A 15,830-nucleotide genomic window follows, 5' to 3' on the forward strand; every position below is an offset into this window, starting at 1 on the left:
CTCCGTCCAGTTTCTGACAAACCACTTAAAGTGGTAGTTCACCAAGAGCAAACCTCATTAGTCAAGGACAAGTTCTCCTGTTGCAGTTTGTAACTACATGTTGATTGTTCAGTCTTTAGGGGTTCAAGGATGATTAAGATCGTTTGCTTGCTGACTAGCAAGCAATTTCACCTAGCAATTAACATTCTTATAAATATACATGTAACCAATAAAAAAGGTTTGTGATCAAAAATCAATCATTTAAAACATGAACAATTTAGTGTGCACACACCAGCAACTGATAGTGAACACTCGTTTCTTTCAGCAATTTCAGGTTTTGGAAAACTGATATCAGTACTGTTCTTTCTGAGCAAAAAATTTATAATGTGGATTACAAAAATATTTCAATTACACAGGTATATATACATGTACATAAAAAATGCACTGTATTACACACTAAATTTAAATTTTCTTGTTCTTGACAATTTCTATCAGTACTATATACAGATATATATGCATGCCTATTACATTTGCCTCACTAAAATCTAGGCTGCCAACAAATGTTGAGCAGCACGTGCACATTATGCATCTGCTTAGAGCTACTTCAAAGGTACAGGCATAAAATCTCTTCTATTTAAGAACATTCCATTCTTTTAATGTATGCCTAAACTACATAAAATCACTATCCTTCTCTAAACAATCAGAAAAACTGAATTCTTTCCAAAATTTATATGTACATCTTCAACATCTTTATACATGCATGTATTTTGAACTTAGTCTTGGTGCATGCCATTTGTACCCTTTGCCTGAACATAACACATACAGTGTAAATATTTACAGATTTCTTACTAACGGTACACATATGTGTAGGGACCTCCATGGGAGTATCTTATCTACCAACATCCAAATGGTCATGACAGGACTGATAAAAGCAACATGTGTACAAATCCCAGAATTCTCAGTTTAAATTGTCAAGCTATCTGCAATCCATCCCAAAGTCCCATCCCAGTCCCAGATGAGCATGTACATGTACAGACATAAATCAATTCCACAGTTGAGCCCCTTCATTACTGCTCTCATAGAAAGTACATATATGTACACTGCATTTATTCTTTAACAGCTGGGGCAGGATGTTACCATGTTAAACTATGATGCATGCACTACAGTGAACATGTACATGTACTACATATATTTGGAAAAGACAAAATCGCATGCATGTGATTAATGGCATAACGATTGAGCTACTGGCATACACTATTCTGCATGTACACGTATATACATTTATCCTGCAACAGACAAAATACTCTGCTTTCCATTGGACTGCAATGGCCACATGAGGCACAGATTTATCCTCGAATCTTGCAGCTGACATCAAACAAGTCTGCTGAGTAGGTTATCTCCCTTTGTTGGGTTGAGCATACAATGGTCACAGCGCTGAAGCCATTCGCTTACACATCGAATGCTTTCTGCATTGAATTGATGGGTCTCTGCAGGATAAATTCGTTAAATGCTTACTTAGTGATAGGATAAGGAAATTTATGGTGTCAATAATCCTCATATTGGAGGCGAGCCCAGTATGAGGATTATTGACACCATATATTTGCGTATCTTATCACTGAGTAACCATGCAACTAATGATATGTATATCAATGAAAATCAACCCAACAGATGAATCTAAAAGTACCCCAGCACAACAAATGAATTATATGGTCAAGTTCAGAATGTTGCATTGTCTTTAATGCATGATGTAAAAGACAACAGAGCTGGGCAATAAACTTACCTTTTTGATAGTATTTAGAATTGTGTGTCCAACGAAATCCAGTACAAAGTCCAAAATCTGTGAGTTTTATATGGCCATCCCTGTCTATAAGAATATTGTCTGGCTTAATATCACGATGGATAAATCCCATTTTATGGACACTTTCAATTGCAAGCACAAGTTCAGCGATATAAAATCGCGATAGGGATTCAGGAAAAATTCCGAATTTTATCAAAAGCCCCATTAAATCACCGCCTGGGACATAGTCCATAACAAAATACAGATTATTTTCATCCTGGAATGAGTAGTACAGCTTTACTACCCATTCATTGTCAGCTTCTGCAAGAATATCTCGTTCTGCCTTCACATGAGCAACTTGGTTACGTTTCAACACATCGTTTTTTCGTAATGTTTTCATGGCATACAGTTTGCCAGCGTCCTTTTTTCTGACGAGTGTCACTTCACCGAAAGCTCCTATACCCAGAGGCTTAATTTTATCGAACATTTGCTTGTCCATTTTGGCACGCTTTAATCTAATGTAATTGGATTCTTTCTGGTGAAGCATCCGCCTCATTTGACACTGAGCCTCCTCTGACAAACCAACCTTAGCCATTTCGTTTTCCAACTGCACCCGCCGATGCATTCTCTGCTGATGAGATTTCATGAGATTTTCAACATGTTGTTCCATGTAAAATTTAAAAGCATCGGGAGACAGATAGCGAACTTTGCATTCACCACGAAGCCGATCAAATTTTTCTGCCTCCGGGTTGCGTTCAGGAATGGGAGAGGTGCACCTATGTTTCTCTGAGCCCTCTGACTGGGTGTCGTCCACATCTTCGTCATTTTGATTCTCACTCTGGTCGTCTCGTTCTGAGACTGCTGGGGAAGGAGTGTCCGACTGAGGGTCTATCAACGCCGGGGGTTTGGTGTCTCTCTGAAACTGTGGGATGTGCTGGTCTGGGAATGACAAGGAATGCGGGTTGGTGGGCTGTTTGGGGTACTGCTGGGGATAATGCTGAACATAAACGGGCTTGGAGGCCAGATAGTGGGAGTTCTGAGGCTGTGAGAGGGGCACAGGCTGAGGTAGAGTTGATGAAGCCTTGGGGTGCTGTAGGGGGACTCTGGGTGGTATAGGAGGCTGTCCAGATGTATTATGATGGGTTGTCGTCACATGTCTGCCAGGGTAGGGAGGAGGAGGACGATCAGGTATGTCTGAATTTGACGAAGGGGTAGAGTTTGTGGATAGCACAGATAAAGGGGATTGATTGGTAGCACGTGAGACAGGGGAGCCAGACCTCGGGGTTGAATTAGGTGTGTCTACCAATGTTCTTTGACCATGAAACTCAAGGTTCTGAACTTGAACATTCTGAATTTGGTTAGAGGTTGGCTGAGATTGATTTTTTTGAATATGAATCTGTATGGTTGGCCTCTGGCCTTGTTGTTGCTGCTGAGTGTGTTGTAAGTGAGCCAGCTGAATTTGTTCAGGTGTTAAATGCTGTCCATTTTGTGGAGCAGTCCGTATTTGAATCTGAACATTCCCCCGCATGGGGTTGGGTTTTGTCAGCACCTGTTTAGGGTGCAGTTGCTGAGAAGCCACAGGAGATGGTACAGTGGCTGTGCCTGCAGGTGCATTGATCTGCGCTTGTACTGATGATATAAAGTTCTGGCCAGGCATTGGCGTTGCAGGTGGCGGTGACAACGGTGCTGTTGCCGTCTGAGGCATGGGTTTTGACACTTCTCGACTCTTTACAGAGTGCATGATGATTGGTGAATGCTTACCCCAGGCCTGGACTGACACAGGCGCTGCAGCGGGTGACTGACTTGTCCTCTTAGGCATGCTTACTGTAACACTTTCACCACTTCCTGACGCATTCGCTGAGTTACTCACGGTGATCTGTGTGTCGTACCCATGATTCGTCCTGTAGTCCGGCTGTTGTGAGGCTATCAACTGGGGGTGTTCACTGACTGTGCCCTGGATGTGAATTCCTATCGGACTTTGCCGGGTGGACACCTGCGGATACGGTGGGGGAGGCTGGGGGTACTTTACTGTGACCCGTGGACCACCATTTCCCATGGAACCGTTGCGGTACTGTGGGTTGAGGGAGTTCTGGGGCTGTCCATTATGCTGCATGATGACGGGGTGTCTGCCCTGCACGGCCTGGGGACTTATGCCCCTCTGAGAGGTATCTCCTGGGGGTGCAACCTGTGCCTGCTGCAAGGGGTTGGCAAATACTATGCCACGTGCACGCATGTTCTCAGTCTGTATGGGCGACATACGCTTCAGCATTTGCTGCACATTCCCTGGTGTCGTGTAAGGCAGTTGCTGGTGATGTTGTTGTGGTTGTTGGTGGGAGTGGACAGAACTGGCAGCCTCGCTGCTGGGGGTAGATGACTGTGATTGGGGAGGAGGTGTTGTCTGGGCCCGTGTTGACGGTACATGAATTGGCACCCTTGGTGGCAGAGGGGGTGGGGTTTGGTGGCCATTGACGATCGGACTTGGCGTGAACTGCCTTGGCGATGAGGTTGAGTTGGACTGTGAAGACGATCTGGAGGGGTCAGCAAATGGGTATTGCCTGTTCTGTACAGCGCTACATAAACTGGGGCTGTCTGACCGAATGCTGATGTTGTCAGACACAGGGCTTCCCTGGCGATACTTCTCTTCAAAACTGGGCTTGCGGATCACTTTGTTGTAACCTGCAAATCCTGCAAAGATAAAGTATAAAAAAAAATTTTACTACCCGTAACGAACATTTAATAAACTTTATAATTGGAGTGGATCCCCAAATAGAGTGAAGACTTCAAGAAAGAAATATCAGCAAAATGCAATATAATGCAAACAAGGATAATGGTTTTTGTTTAAATTTAAAACAAATAACTAACTATTACAATTAGAACTATTAGAAATACAACGAGATTAACAATAGCTGCATGTGCAGGCACTTTCCACCAGCACAAAAACGTTCACTTCGTTTAGCTTTTATTTTTGAGCCCCAGAGGTCATGTAAATGAACCGATTATTTTGCGCAATCAGTATAGTCAATATATTTGACCCTGCTGGTAGTTTACTCCAGTCCTGATGTTTCCCAGTCTGGGAGTGATATGGTATTCACTGAAGAGATAGGTGCTGTCTTGTATTTGACATGGTTTGTCAGCATACATTGAAAGTTTGTGAGCTATGTGTATAGTTAAAAAAGTTTACAAACATTACAAAGGTACAACCACTTTCACTTTCATTTACTGTCCAGCTTTGTATAGCAGAGATGGTGCCCCCCCCCCCCCGCCCCCAGTCAAACAAGAAGTGACATTTTCCCTTAAAAGCATGTGGTTAAAGACAAAGGTACAAAAGCAATTACTGGTGGATTCAAGATTTTCAGTCCACTAAGGTTTTAAATCCTTTAAGGCTTTGAGTCCATCAAGCTCTTAAATCCTTTAAGGGTTTTGAATCCATCAAGCCTTTAAGCCTTGAATCATTTTTCCACTTTGGTTTCTAATGGTCCCCCTAAGCTTCTCCTTAAATGTTCAGATACCATCTTAGGTATCAGTTCAAATCCTTGCTTCACAGAAATCAAGTGCACATATGACAAGTATTCACTGCAATGCAGTTGTCTCACCAGAAGATTTACTGTAACCGTTCCTGCCCTCTTGTTGTTGGTGTAACTTTTGCAGCACCTCCACTGCAGCTTCTACGCTCTTACTCCCTGTTAGCTTCAAAGCCTTGTTTGCCAATTCCTGCAACAGACAGAAAGTACCATAAAAAGATTAACAGAGTAATGACATACCTTCTTATTTTATTCACATTAAAGTGTTTCACACTATACTCAAGAATATTTCCTGTAATACAACTGCAGTCAATTTAGGGGTGGGGGGCGGGAAGATGAAAGGGTGCCTGAGTATAATGTAAAGCACTGCCATTCGTCAGCTGGAGACATGCTAAGTTGATGTACTATACACTTCGGTACATACATACTTGTGTACAACACTATCACATGAAAAATTTCTTTAAAATAGAAGTGTTGGGTATGCTGGGCATAAAGATACTGACAAAAGCATTTTCTGAGGTGATTTCCTTGAAAAGAATGGATAATGCCTGAAAAAAATTCTTTTCTCTTTTTTGTTTTTCATGTATGATCCAAACAGATTTTAAGGCAGTAATTGCATGGTATCAATTAGGGATGCTTTATTCCTCAACACAGTTATACATGAATCTTTTCCAAAATCAAAATTAACAGACTTTTACGTTTCAAACATGTTACACTAAGACTGGTACATATCACCATCAAAGTAATACTGAAGTCATTCCTTCCACTCAACATAATAGACAATACAAACAGGTAAGCACGTATAAAGGTTGTACTAGGTCTATGTTAGTGGGTCTGCGGGATAAAAATTAACTGAATGGAAAACTTCTCTTTGTTGTTGAGAACAAAGAGACACAAACCTCAATCATGGATACCTCTGTCAATTTTACAAAAATTCCCATGAAACAAGCACACCTTGTTTCTAGATTTTCACATGGGCATGTAAAATACCACAGATATTTTCACATTTTCCACAATTTCTATTGTTGCAGCATTCCTGCCTAGCACACCCAAAGTTTCATATCAAGTCCATGTACATGTACCGATATGTAAGGAGGATGTGTTTGGATGTACACGTGCAAGTGAGGCTTGTCAGGTTAAAGTGAACATAAAGTCAGCCACTAAAGCTGAATTAATTAATAAAGTAGTATTTCAGAAATGTTCTACAAATATTTTATAACTTATACACCGATTATTAACAAAATTAATAGCAAACAATCGTGAGGACCCACATCTGGGAATGTACCGAACAGAGCAGTACATTCTGTTTGATAACAGACCCTTTCATTCAGCTTTTTGGAGGACATTTTCGTAATAAATCTGACTTTGCTAAGGCAAAATAGTGCAAAGTCGCAAAATTTTTCTTCAAGCAATTACTCTCCTGAGGCGAATTTCTTGCCAGCTCACCCTGACAAGTTACTGCAGTATCCTGCCCAATATGTGCGCATTGTCACAAAGGCAGCCGCTCTCAGTTCCCTGCTCATAATTGTGCCCTCCAAAATGCATCAGGTTAACACTTAATCCACAAAATCCAATTTACTGAATCGATATCTGCCTATCCACTGTAAGAAACCACACTGACAATCAAGAGCTAACAGGGTTTTTGATGTGAAAGCTTCATCTTTTTGGCTTTCAAAACTTTCTAGGATTTTTCACATGTTTTTCTGTGATAACCGTGTCCTATAGCACTTTTTCTATGTGTATATAGTGGCAGAGGCTTTATGTTCATTTTAATGTATACATCTACATGCTTCTGTAAACAAAACTACAACTTTTTTCCTTGGGCAAAAAAAATGTTGCGCTTTAAATTCTATACATGTACATGTGTGATTTAGAATATGCATGTATTAAGCTTTGCTGGACTGAGATTTTAGATCTACTAACAGTATGTATAATAAATAAGCAAAGTAACTGAAGAAATTCATTCTGATGATCTCAATATTTCGACTTTAATTAAGTCATCCTCATCAGAAATGTGACAATTCTCCTGACAATTCTTCCGAGAATCACTTAATTACAGTCGAAATACTGAGACTGTCAAAATATATTTCTTATGGGTTATGTTGCTTATTTATTATGCTAAGCTGTTCAGTGGATCAACTAGATAACAGTATGTATATGTATATACAGATCTCAATCTCACATTCCTCCCACATGACTTCATGTGCATGTACCAGTCTGGATAATCTTTGCAGAACATAAGCTAGCCATACATGAACGTGTATTAGTTAGGTTATCTTGGTTTGATTCATCAGACGTATATTACCAATTTCACCTGTAGTAGTGCATGCTCTGTGCAGCGTTCACATAGATGTACATGTGCATAGCACTTTGAAAAGACTTTCTATTCCGGCATACATGTATTATACACATCCTATACAGTTACTATAGAGCAGCAGAAGTGGGTACATCTTATGAGTGCCAAAACCCAAGTGCAACTGTGTAACTGTATACTAAAAAAGAAAAAGAAAGCTTCAATCGTCAACATGTACACACAACTGTTCTCTCTTCAAAAAGGAACACTTCAACATAATAAGATGTGGCTGAACCTGTGTATATTACAAAATGCATATTGAGTCAGATTCCGATGACTACCACATTTCGTTACTGTACATGTATATGAACATGTCATTCTTTATCATGCATGTATATATTTGACTTATTTAATGCTACACTCAAGATTTTTTCATTGATATGCTGGTGGTCAGTTTTAAAGGTGGGGGTAAACCACAGCTAAGTCACACATATACTGAGGACGTTTCCCATGTATGACATACCTGTAAGATATGCACAACATGTTGATGGAAGACAAGTGGGTCTGCAACAAATGGACATGCAGCCATCATTGACTGCATGTTACCATGCACATAAAGGGGGGGGGGGAGACTACAAATTCCCTATCCAAGCCCAGGTTACAACCTGCCTCATGTGTTCTATTGCCACTGAAAGGCAAGCATCATCATTATAGTACCCTCCCTGTTATTCTTTCAAATTTCCCTACATGATGTGTACATGTGTATTTGGCACACATTGAGAGTATGATATCAACATGTAAAATCTGGCAAGTTTTGACAGGTTATACATACATGTATCAAAAATTCAAGCAAATACTGAGCTAGTGAGTCTAAATATACATATATGTGCCCTAATTATCAACCTTTTCGCACATAAAATAGCAGCTTGAAGTACAATTTATGCACAGATTTTATCTATTTTGGAGACAAAAAAGCACTGGTTGGATTAGCCCGTTTCAGGGTTTCACAAAAAAGTATAATCTGATCAGTCTACACAGAATAATGCCTTCACAATATGCTTGAATAAACGCCTTGCAAACATGCGAAAAAGTTGAGGAATTACAGTAGATATAATATCGGGATATGTATGAAGTGAAATTAATTATTTAATCAATGTTACATGTTGATATGTAAGATTCACTAAGAGCGAGGGGACACATGGAGGCCTCCTCATATTGTAACTGTATCCTGATGTGCATTTTAGTGCATTTTCATATAGCCTACACTTCAAAAGGCTGACAAATTAGGGTATTTACAGCTTTATACATGTATGTGTATATATATATATATATATATATATATATATATATATAACTAGTACAGTAGATTTGCAGCCCGTCACCCCTGCACTAGTTTCACAAAGGGATGGTCCGTAGATACTGCCTCTGTTCATATATTATTTATCAAGTGTTCTGGCTTCATTCTTCACATACCAGGCCTGGCCACTTTAGACCCTCAGGCATAATAGACTTGAGGGCACATCTTCAACAGCCCCTGAATGCACAAGTTCTGATGAGGCTCACCAAGGGGCTTTCTCTGCCAAGTTCACAGCTTATCTGTGGTACCTTTGTGACACATTCTACTCCAACAGACACCCCTCCCTACCCTCTCCAACTTTTGTACAGCACACAATCTGAAGTTGAACACTAAAACTAACCATATCTTTTCCTTTTCGGTTCACTAATATCAATAACATTTTTTACTTCAAACTGGGGCTTTTAAGGGGGAGAAACTTATCTAATATATCCTATAGATATATTTTTTCATTAAGAATAAAATGAGAAAGATGATTAACATTTGAAACTTCATATCTTTATGTTATCTTTCATGTTATATGTGAACATTATAGAAGGAACTATATAGTAGGGTAGGTACATGCCCACAGATAACTGGCTTTTGCATTTTTTGGCTTAGCAATCATTGCTCTTTTTATTAGATAGACTGCTGGAGAAAACATGACCACCATGTGCTTAATATAAATGAAGAATTAGTTAAGAAAGTTAGCATGGAAAGATATGTATGTAGACTGATCTATCTATCGAGAACCTGTTTTACGCATCCATTCATGACCATTAAAGACTTTGAAACCAAACATGCTTTCTGAAACCAAACATGCTGTCTGAAACCAAACATGCTGTCTGAAACCAAACATGCAATAAACTAGGCCTGAAATTTATTACTCCCTTGTACACTTACTTTTTGTTGTTAATAAATAACGATTTTATTATTACTTTATTGTGTTAGGGATTCACATACACTTCATAAATTTAAATCAGGTGCATGCAGAATTTAACGCCCAAGATGTACACTTATGGATTGAGTTAATGCTCTGAGCATTTACTTATCTAGTAAAACTTGAGTACAAGTGTGACTGATACAAGTACATGCACTATATGTTATTAATCAAACATTTTCATATTGTCTTGGCACTACTGGTCTGAAGCCCTTGAGTCAATGCAGCAACCTGTAAGTCAATACCGGGGCAATGGAAACTCTTGATTATTGTTTTTTATTTGAATGCATAGATGTTATGATCCAAGTACTGCCTAAGGATTGCTATATTTCTACCATAACAGTTTTCTAGCTCATTTATTGAGATGTCATCCTACATGTACATGTACTTCATGGATCTCCACATCCTTTCAGGAGATTACTTTTTTGTACACTGTATTCAGGTATTAATGCACATGTATACATGTTAAGTACGGATAAAAAATAGTTATGTCTTCAAAATTATGTTGTTTTTTTTTAACATAAATTGTCTGTTGATAAAACAGTTTGAGCACAGGTTTCTGAATGTACTTGCAAGTGTACAGGTTTTTGAATGTACCTGCATGTGCACAGGTTTCTGACTGTACTTGCATGCGTACAGGTTTCTGAATGTATTACAGTGGGAACTATAAATAGACCCCCTCCTCCACATGTACCAGTTTCTGAATGTACTTGCATGTGTACCAGTTTCTGAATGTACTTGCATGTGTACAGGTTTCTGAATGTACTTACATGTGTACAGGTTTCTGAATGTATTACTGAGGGAACTATAAATAGATCCCCTCCTCTCCTGGGAGAGTTTCGGACTTGTATCTGGGCTGGGGTTATATAACCTCCACAGGTGTTTCATTTTACTCTTTGATAGAATGCTTCCTATGTCAGATGCTTACGAGTGTAAGCTCATCTTTGTATTCTTAACACATTCCATGGCCTCAATAGACATGGGAAGTACCGAAATAAGATGATGTTGGCAATGTAGAAGGACCGGGAAAAGGTCAGCATTGTGCCAGTGTGCGGCAGTTGTTTTCGTTACTTTGGCAAGCCGCAGAAAGAGCCCCCCTCGAATGGTGGCCCATGTAAACAACAACCATTGGGGGTAGAGGGGAAGTTTTGGGTTCCACTATCTGGCGGACCCCAGGCAAGTCTGATGCAAACTTACAGGGCTCGACATTCCAGCTCATTCAGGGCTGAGCAGTTTGCCGTCAAACTAGATGACTCAAAGTGTATCAAATTTCATACGGGCATTGTGCCACTGGTTCATCTTGGCTTTGTCAGTGAGGTGTCCTTTTTCTAAAGGCTGTGACATTCTCAATAGGCCCCATCCCTTTGCCAGGTGCCCTCTGGCAGGCCGGGCAATAGTGCTGCCCCAGCATGGGTGAATCTGAACCTGTAATAAGGCAGCCTTTCACAATAAACAGGCGTGTAATCACAACATTGGGAACCATCAGCCATATCAGGTCAGCCAGCTCATATAGTCTACCAAGCCGAGCTAGACGCCTGGTCCACAAGTAATCTGATCACAGACGTGTCTCCGAACACACGCACATGCACGTACTCCCCACGTCCTCAGCACACCTGAGTGTCTCGCATCCACACCACCTTCATGAAGTCTGCTCGTCAGCAGTTTGCCTTAGCTGCATGTCTAAACTTGATCTTGAACATACTGTCAGGTCAAAACTGCACTTGGAATATAAATAATGCATTTATCTGAAAAGGCATATTTTATTTATTCACTTATTAACCCATGAACCTCTCTACCTTAGTTCTGTACTTCAACTACAAGTACTGTACAGGCTTCCACATGCAACAATGCAACAATTAAAATGTACCCATTGCATGTAAGCCTGCATTACATCATCCACTGCAACTGTGTGAATAATTTAACACTGCAAGCGATCAAGCAATTTAGGTGTAGATGGCATTAAAGCGAATTGCGGTAATGCATAGATAAAATCAAATTGGTGACTACCACCTGGGAATTTCACTCCAGAGCTGAGCTTGTATGACAAATATTAATGGAATCCACTTGCACATGCACGGTATCATCCACTGTGTGAAACACTATGAACCTCTGAGTGTACATGTATTACACAGCAATCTATTTGCATATCAACCGTCAATAAAGAGTACGTGTACACAAAGATAGGATGACTTGAGACATTGTCAGAATTAAAACTGTTCACTGATTTGCACAATACTCTGATGAACCCCAACTGAACATACATCAACATCTATGCAACTTCTCCTCTAGGAAAGACTTAACGTAAACTTGACGTTCAGTTGCAGAACCACTCAAATTGCATTATCAAACTTTATAGCATGTTGAGACACACATGCCATCTCTTCAAATTAATAAATCCTCCCTATATAATGTACATAAAATTTTCCTACTTAGCACCTTATAACAGTGTACTATAGGGGCTTAGTGTTTTACACGTGTACATCTTACATGTAAGTCAGTAGTTAAATCCACATACAGCAGCTCTTCACCTGAACAAGTAGGTGGAACAATAGAAGACCAAAAAAACAAAACAAAAAAAAAAACAAAACAAAAAAACACAACAATAAGGCTACATGTCCATCAAGAGGGTCCTGATTAGCCCCCTAACATAAATCAGAGATAACAACCAACAGCTGAATTTGAACCTACTAGCCCAATGGCCACCTGTTCAAATCTAGTCTACAACAAAAATAAGTGATTAACATACACTGATGTGGATATAAAATATACACCTGGATCAGAAACCAGACTGAAGAACCCTGATTCATTATATAATTAGATACAGTTTTAACACACACACACACATGTATGTATATAAATGTATATGTACTTCCTTGTCGTGACCGTTAACTATACATAAGCAAAAGTCATTTCTTGATCCAGCCTAAAGGAACACTAAACACCAGTTGATCAACTATGCATGTATAGTACATATAAACTTGCAGGTGAAATCAAATTTGAGCACTGTGCACATGTACATATATAAGATCATCTATTTTTCAAACAAAAGAGTAAGGCATAAAAACCATTGAACTGCCACAGCACATACAGAGTGTTGGTCTACTCACAACTAGCAATGACATTGGTTGATGGCAACGACAATTCACATGGGTACACAAGGGTCTCCTCAAACCTTGTGCAAATCCTCTAGTAGCTCGAATTTCTTGTGATGAGACTGTGTCAACCACAGCAGGGTCCTTCTGAACACATACTTTCTCCATTTTGAGGCAGACAGGTAAAGCTCACACCTAGTACATGTACATCACACAAAGGAAATGTGAATATCCATGGAGCTGGTATTTTAAATTCCAACAGACATAAGGAATCACAGTGTACAGGTACATGAACAAATTCCAGGTGTTCAAGGCAATACTTGGGTGATATCTATGCCGCTTTAACAGGTGTTGACAGCGACTTGTAAGACTGCATGTCTGCTAGATACTCCAGTAACCAGACAACTGAAACCTTGCAATCAAATTCCACCCCAGCTGTCCACAAACTGGTGTCCTCTTGGTGTAACCTGGTTGAGTGTAACTCAGAAAATCTCTATAAGCACGACTCAGTTCACCGAGCTCCAGTGAACAGACGCGCTGATTCATCTGATCAGACTGCGACCGTTTTGCAGCTTTGAACTTGTCAGCTGTCTTCAGCTCGATATATGGGCTATAGTCTGAAATACCTGCAAGTCTCGAGTGAGAGGCAAACACTACCTGTATGAAATCTTTTTAAACTCAGCCTCATAGACTAAGGTCACACGCTCCACATTTCTCTGTCTAGGTAAGGAATCTCGAGTGTAGTGCTCACAAGCAGGAAACACAGCGTACAGGTACAACTGCTAATCAATAGAGCACCTAGCATACTTTTTTCAGCAATGAAAAGCAACGGTTGAATGGTGCATGCACAAAAGCTGAAAGGCAGATTAACACCCATCAGTGAGGCGTGCAAAAAGGGGCAGTTAAAAAGTGAGGTTTTTTCTTCTTTTCTTTTCTCCAACACCGGAGGTGCCCTATGGTCATAACGGACACCTTTGAGTGGTCACTGGTTTGTATGTGAATGATAGGAGGCTGAAAAAACTGTCATTTTGTTCCTGGAGGGTGTGTTTCTTTCTGAGGTTGCCCCTGGGATCGAGCACCTGTTCTGTACACCCCGTGTAATACAGGTGCACAATGCAGCATGGGCAGACATCGTTGCTTAGAACAGAATGACTATAACCCATGCAGTGATTCCACAGAAATGACTGACCCAAGGAGTCATCAGGACACTTCAGACTGAGTCACTAAAAATCTTGTTCTTGAAAGAATTACCAGGGTCATGAACAGCGCAGCCCAAAGCTTTTAACCTCCTACAGCACAGGAAAAAGACCTGAGGAATTGATGAATAAATCAGCCAGACAGAAGCTCTGGCTTCTTTATTCAAATTCTTTCCTCAGTGTGTTGCTCTCACTGAAACAGCCTCAGGTTATTGTCAGAGCTATTAACTTAACACTGCATGTCATCTAATACTCCATAAACATGTCCCTGCTATCAAGTGCCAATGAGAGACTGTCTTACGTAACAAAAGGCTAAAAGCATGAAACATGGAAAATCACTAACTATTTACTGCAAAGAGAATCATTTCCATCCGGTTTTTAACACAAGCTGTAAACACTTAAGGTAATGCTGTAATAAAATTACACAAAGGAAACCATTTTAACCTTGTCTTTTTTTAGCAAATGTACATTTAACTTCGAGGCTGATGAAAGCAGTACTGGTATGTACATCTATGGTTCCAACCTATGTGCATTTCTCAGCAAATGATGACAACAATTGTATGATTTTTTTTTTCACATGGCAATCAGGTTAAATCTTATTAACGGCAATTTCTACACATGCATGGTTTATAGTACATTACTGTACATGTATTACTGTACACACACATGTATGCCAAATGTTACCTTTTAAATTGACACAAATGTTACAACTTTCCTGTGACTAACATTCTTAAATGCTCAAGATGACATCAACATTATCGGAATCTGCTTTTCACTATTTAGTCTATTTAAACCTTTCAATACATTCTACTACATACATGTCTATACACAAATGTTCTGCATACATCTTGTATAACACAGTAACAGTGCGAGGGCGACTTTAAACCAGACAATAAAATGATGATATCATCACAGGAAACTTGACAACAAACATGACAGTCATAACATTGAATGTATAAACTAACTAATAATCTGATTGTATTGTTGAAAAACTACTTCAAAAGGAGCGGAGTGCAGCAATTTTCCATTGTTTTGTCAGTGGCAGCATGAATGAAAAACTGCAATTCAAAGGATTCTGCTCATGTATACAACCAGAAAATATTCACCACTGATGATGTTGTGAGAAGTACATTAGGCTTTGAGCTGTCTGAGCCATTTGGAAGAAACAGCACACGTACTGCATGTAAATTCTACAGTGGATGATAAATTCAAAATCCACTTGAACCCAAGTCAATACCTTTGAACCGCATAAATTTTCAATATGAATAGAATATGTGTTAACAGAAGTAACCAAAAGCCATGAAGTGTAAATAAATACAGGCACAATCTCACAAATTATGTTAAATATTTAAGAGCTCAAAATAAACCCTAAAAGTACATTGAAATGCAAGTCCTATACATTTCCAACTTTACCACTTTTCCTAACAGCCATCATACAAATTCCTCAGTTTGTATGCAAGTAGTCCATGAAAGGGCTATTTTCTAATGGTGTGAATAGGAGTATCTAGTATTAGAAGTTAGGTTTAGCCCTCCTGTATTGTCGGTCCTTTGAAGGCAGCTGAAGTCTCCCACCCTTCACTTTATATGATGTCATGCATTCATGCATTAGCACACAGGAATAGGGTATTAAGGCCATCCAGTCACATAATATTCTATTTCTCAACGTGTGAAATCAAACTAAAAGGTAATTTAAAATGCT

The 15,830-nt window shown here is 39.6% G+C and overlaps 1 protein-coding gene across 1 annotated transcript in view; it reads right to left on the bottom strand.

Moving 5' to 3' along the window:
- Positions 1-15,830, bottom strand: part of LOC135471880 (serine/threonine-protein kinase LATS1-like) — a 34,866-nt gene that overhangs the window by 5,678 nt on the left and 13,358 nt on the right. The window contains 2 exon segments of the mRNA XM_064751293.1: positions 1,760-4,441; positions 5,350-5,467. Coding sequence (XP_064607363.1) covers positions 1,760-4,441; positions 5,350-5,467 — 2,800 coding nt within the window.

The sequence above is a fragment of the Liolophura sinensis genome, chromosome 1 (assembly GCF_032854445.1).
Source record: "Liolophura sinensis isolate JHLJ2023 chromosome 1, CUHK_Ljap_v2, whole genome shotgun sequence".
NCBI classification, from domain to species: domain Eukaryota; kingdom Metazoa; phylum Mollusca; class Polyplacophora; order Chitonida; family Chitonidae; genus Liolophura; species Liolophura sinensis.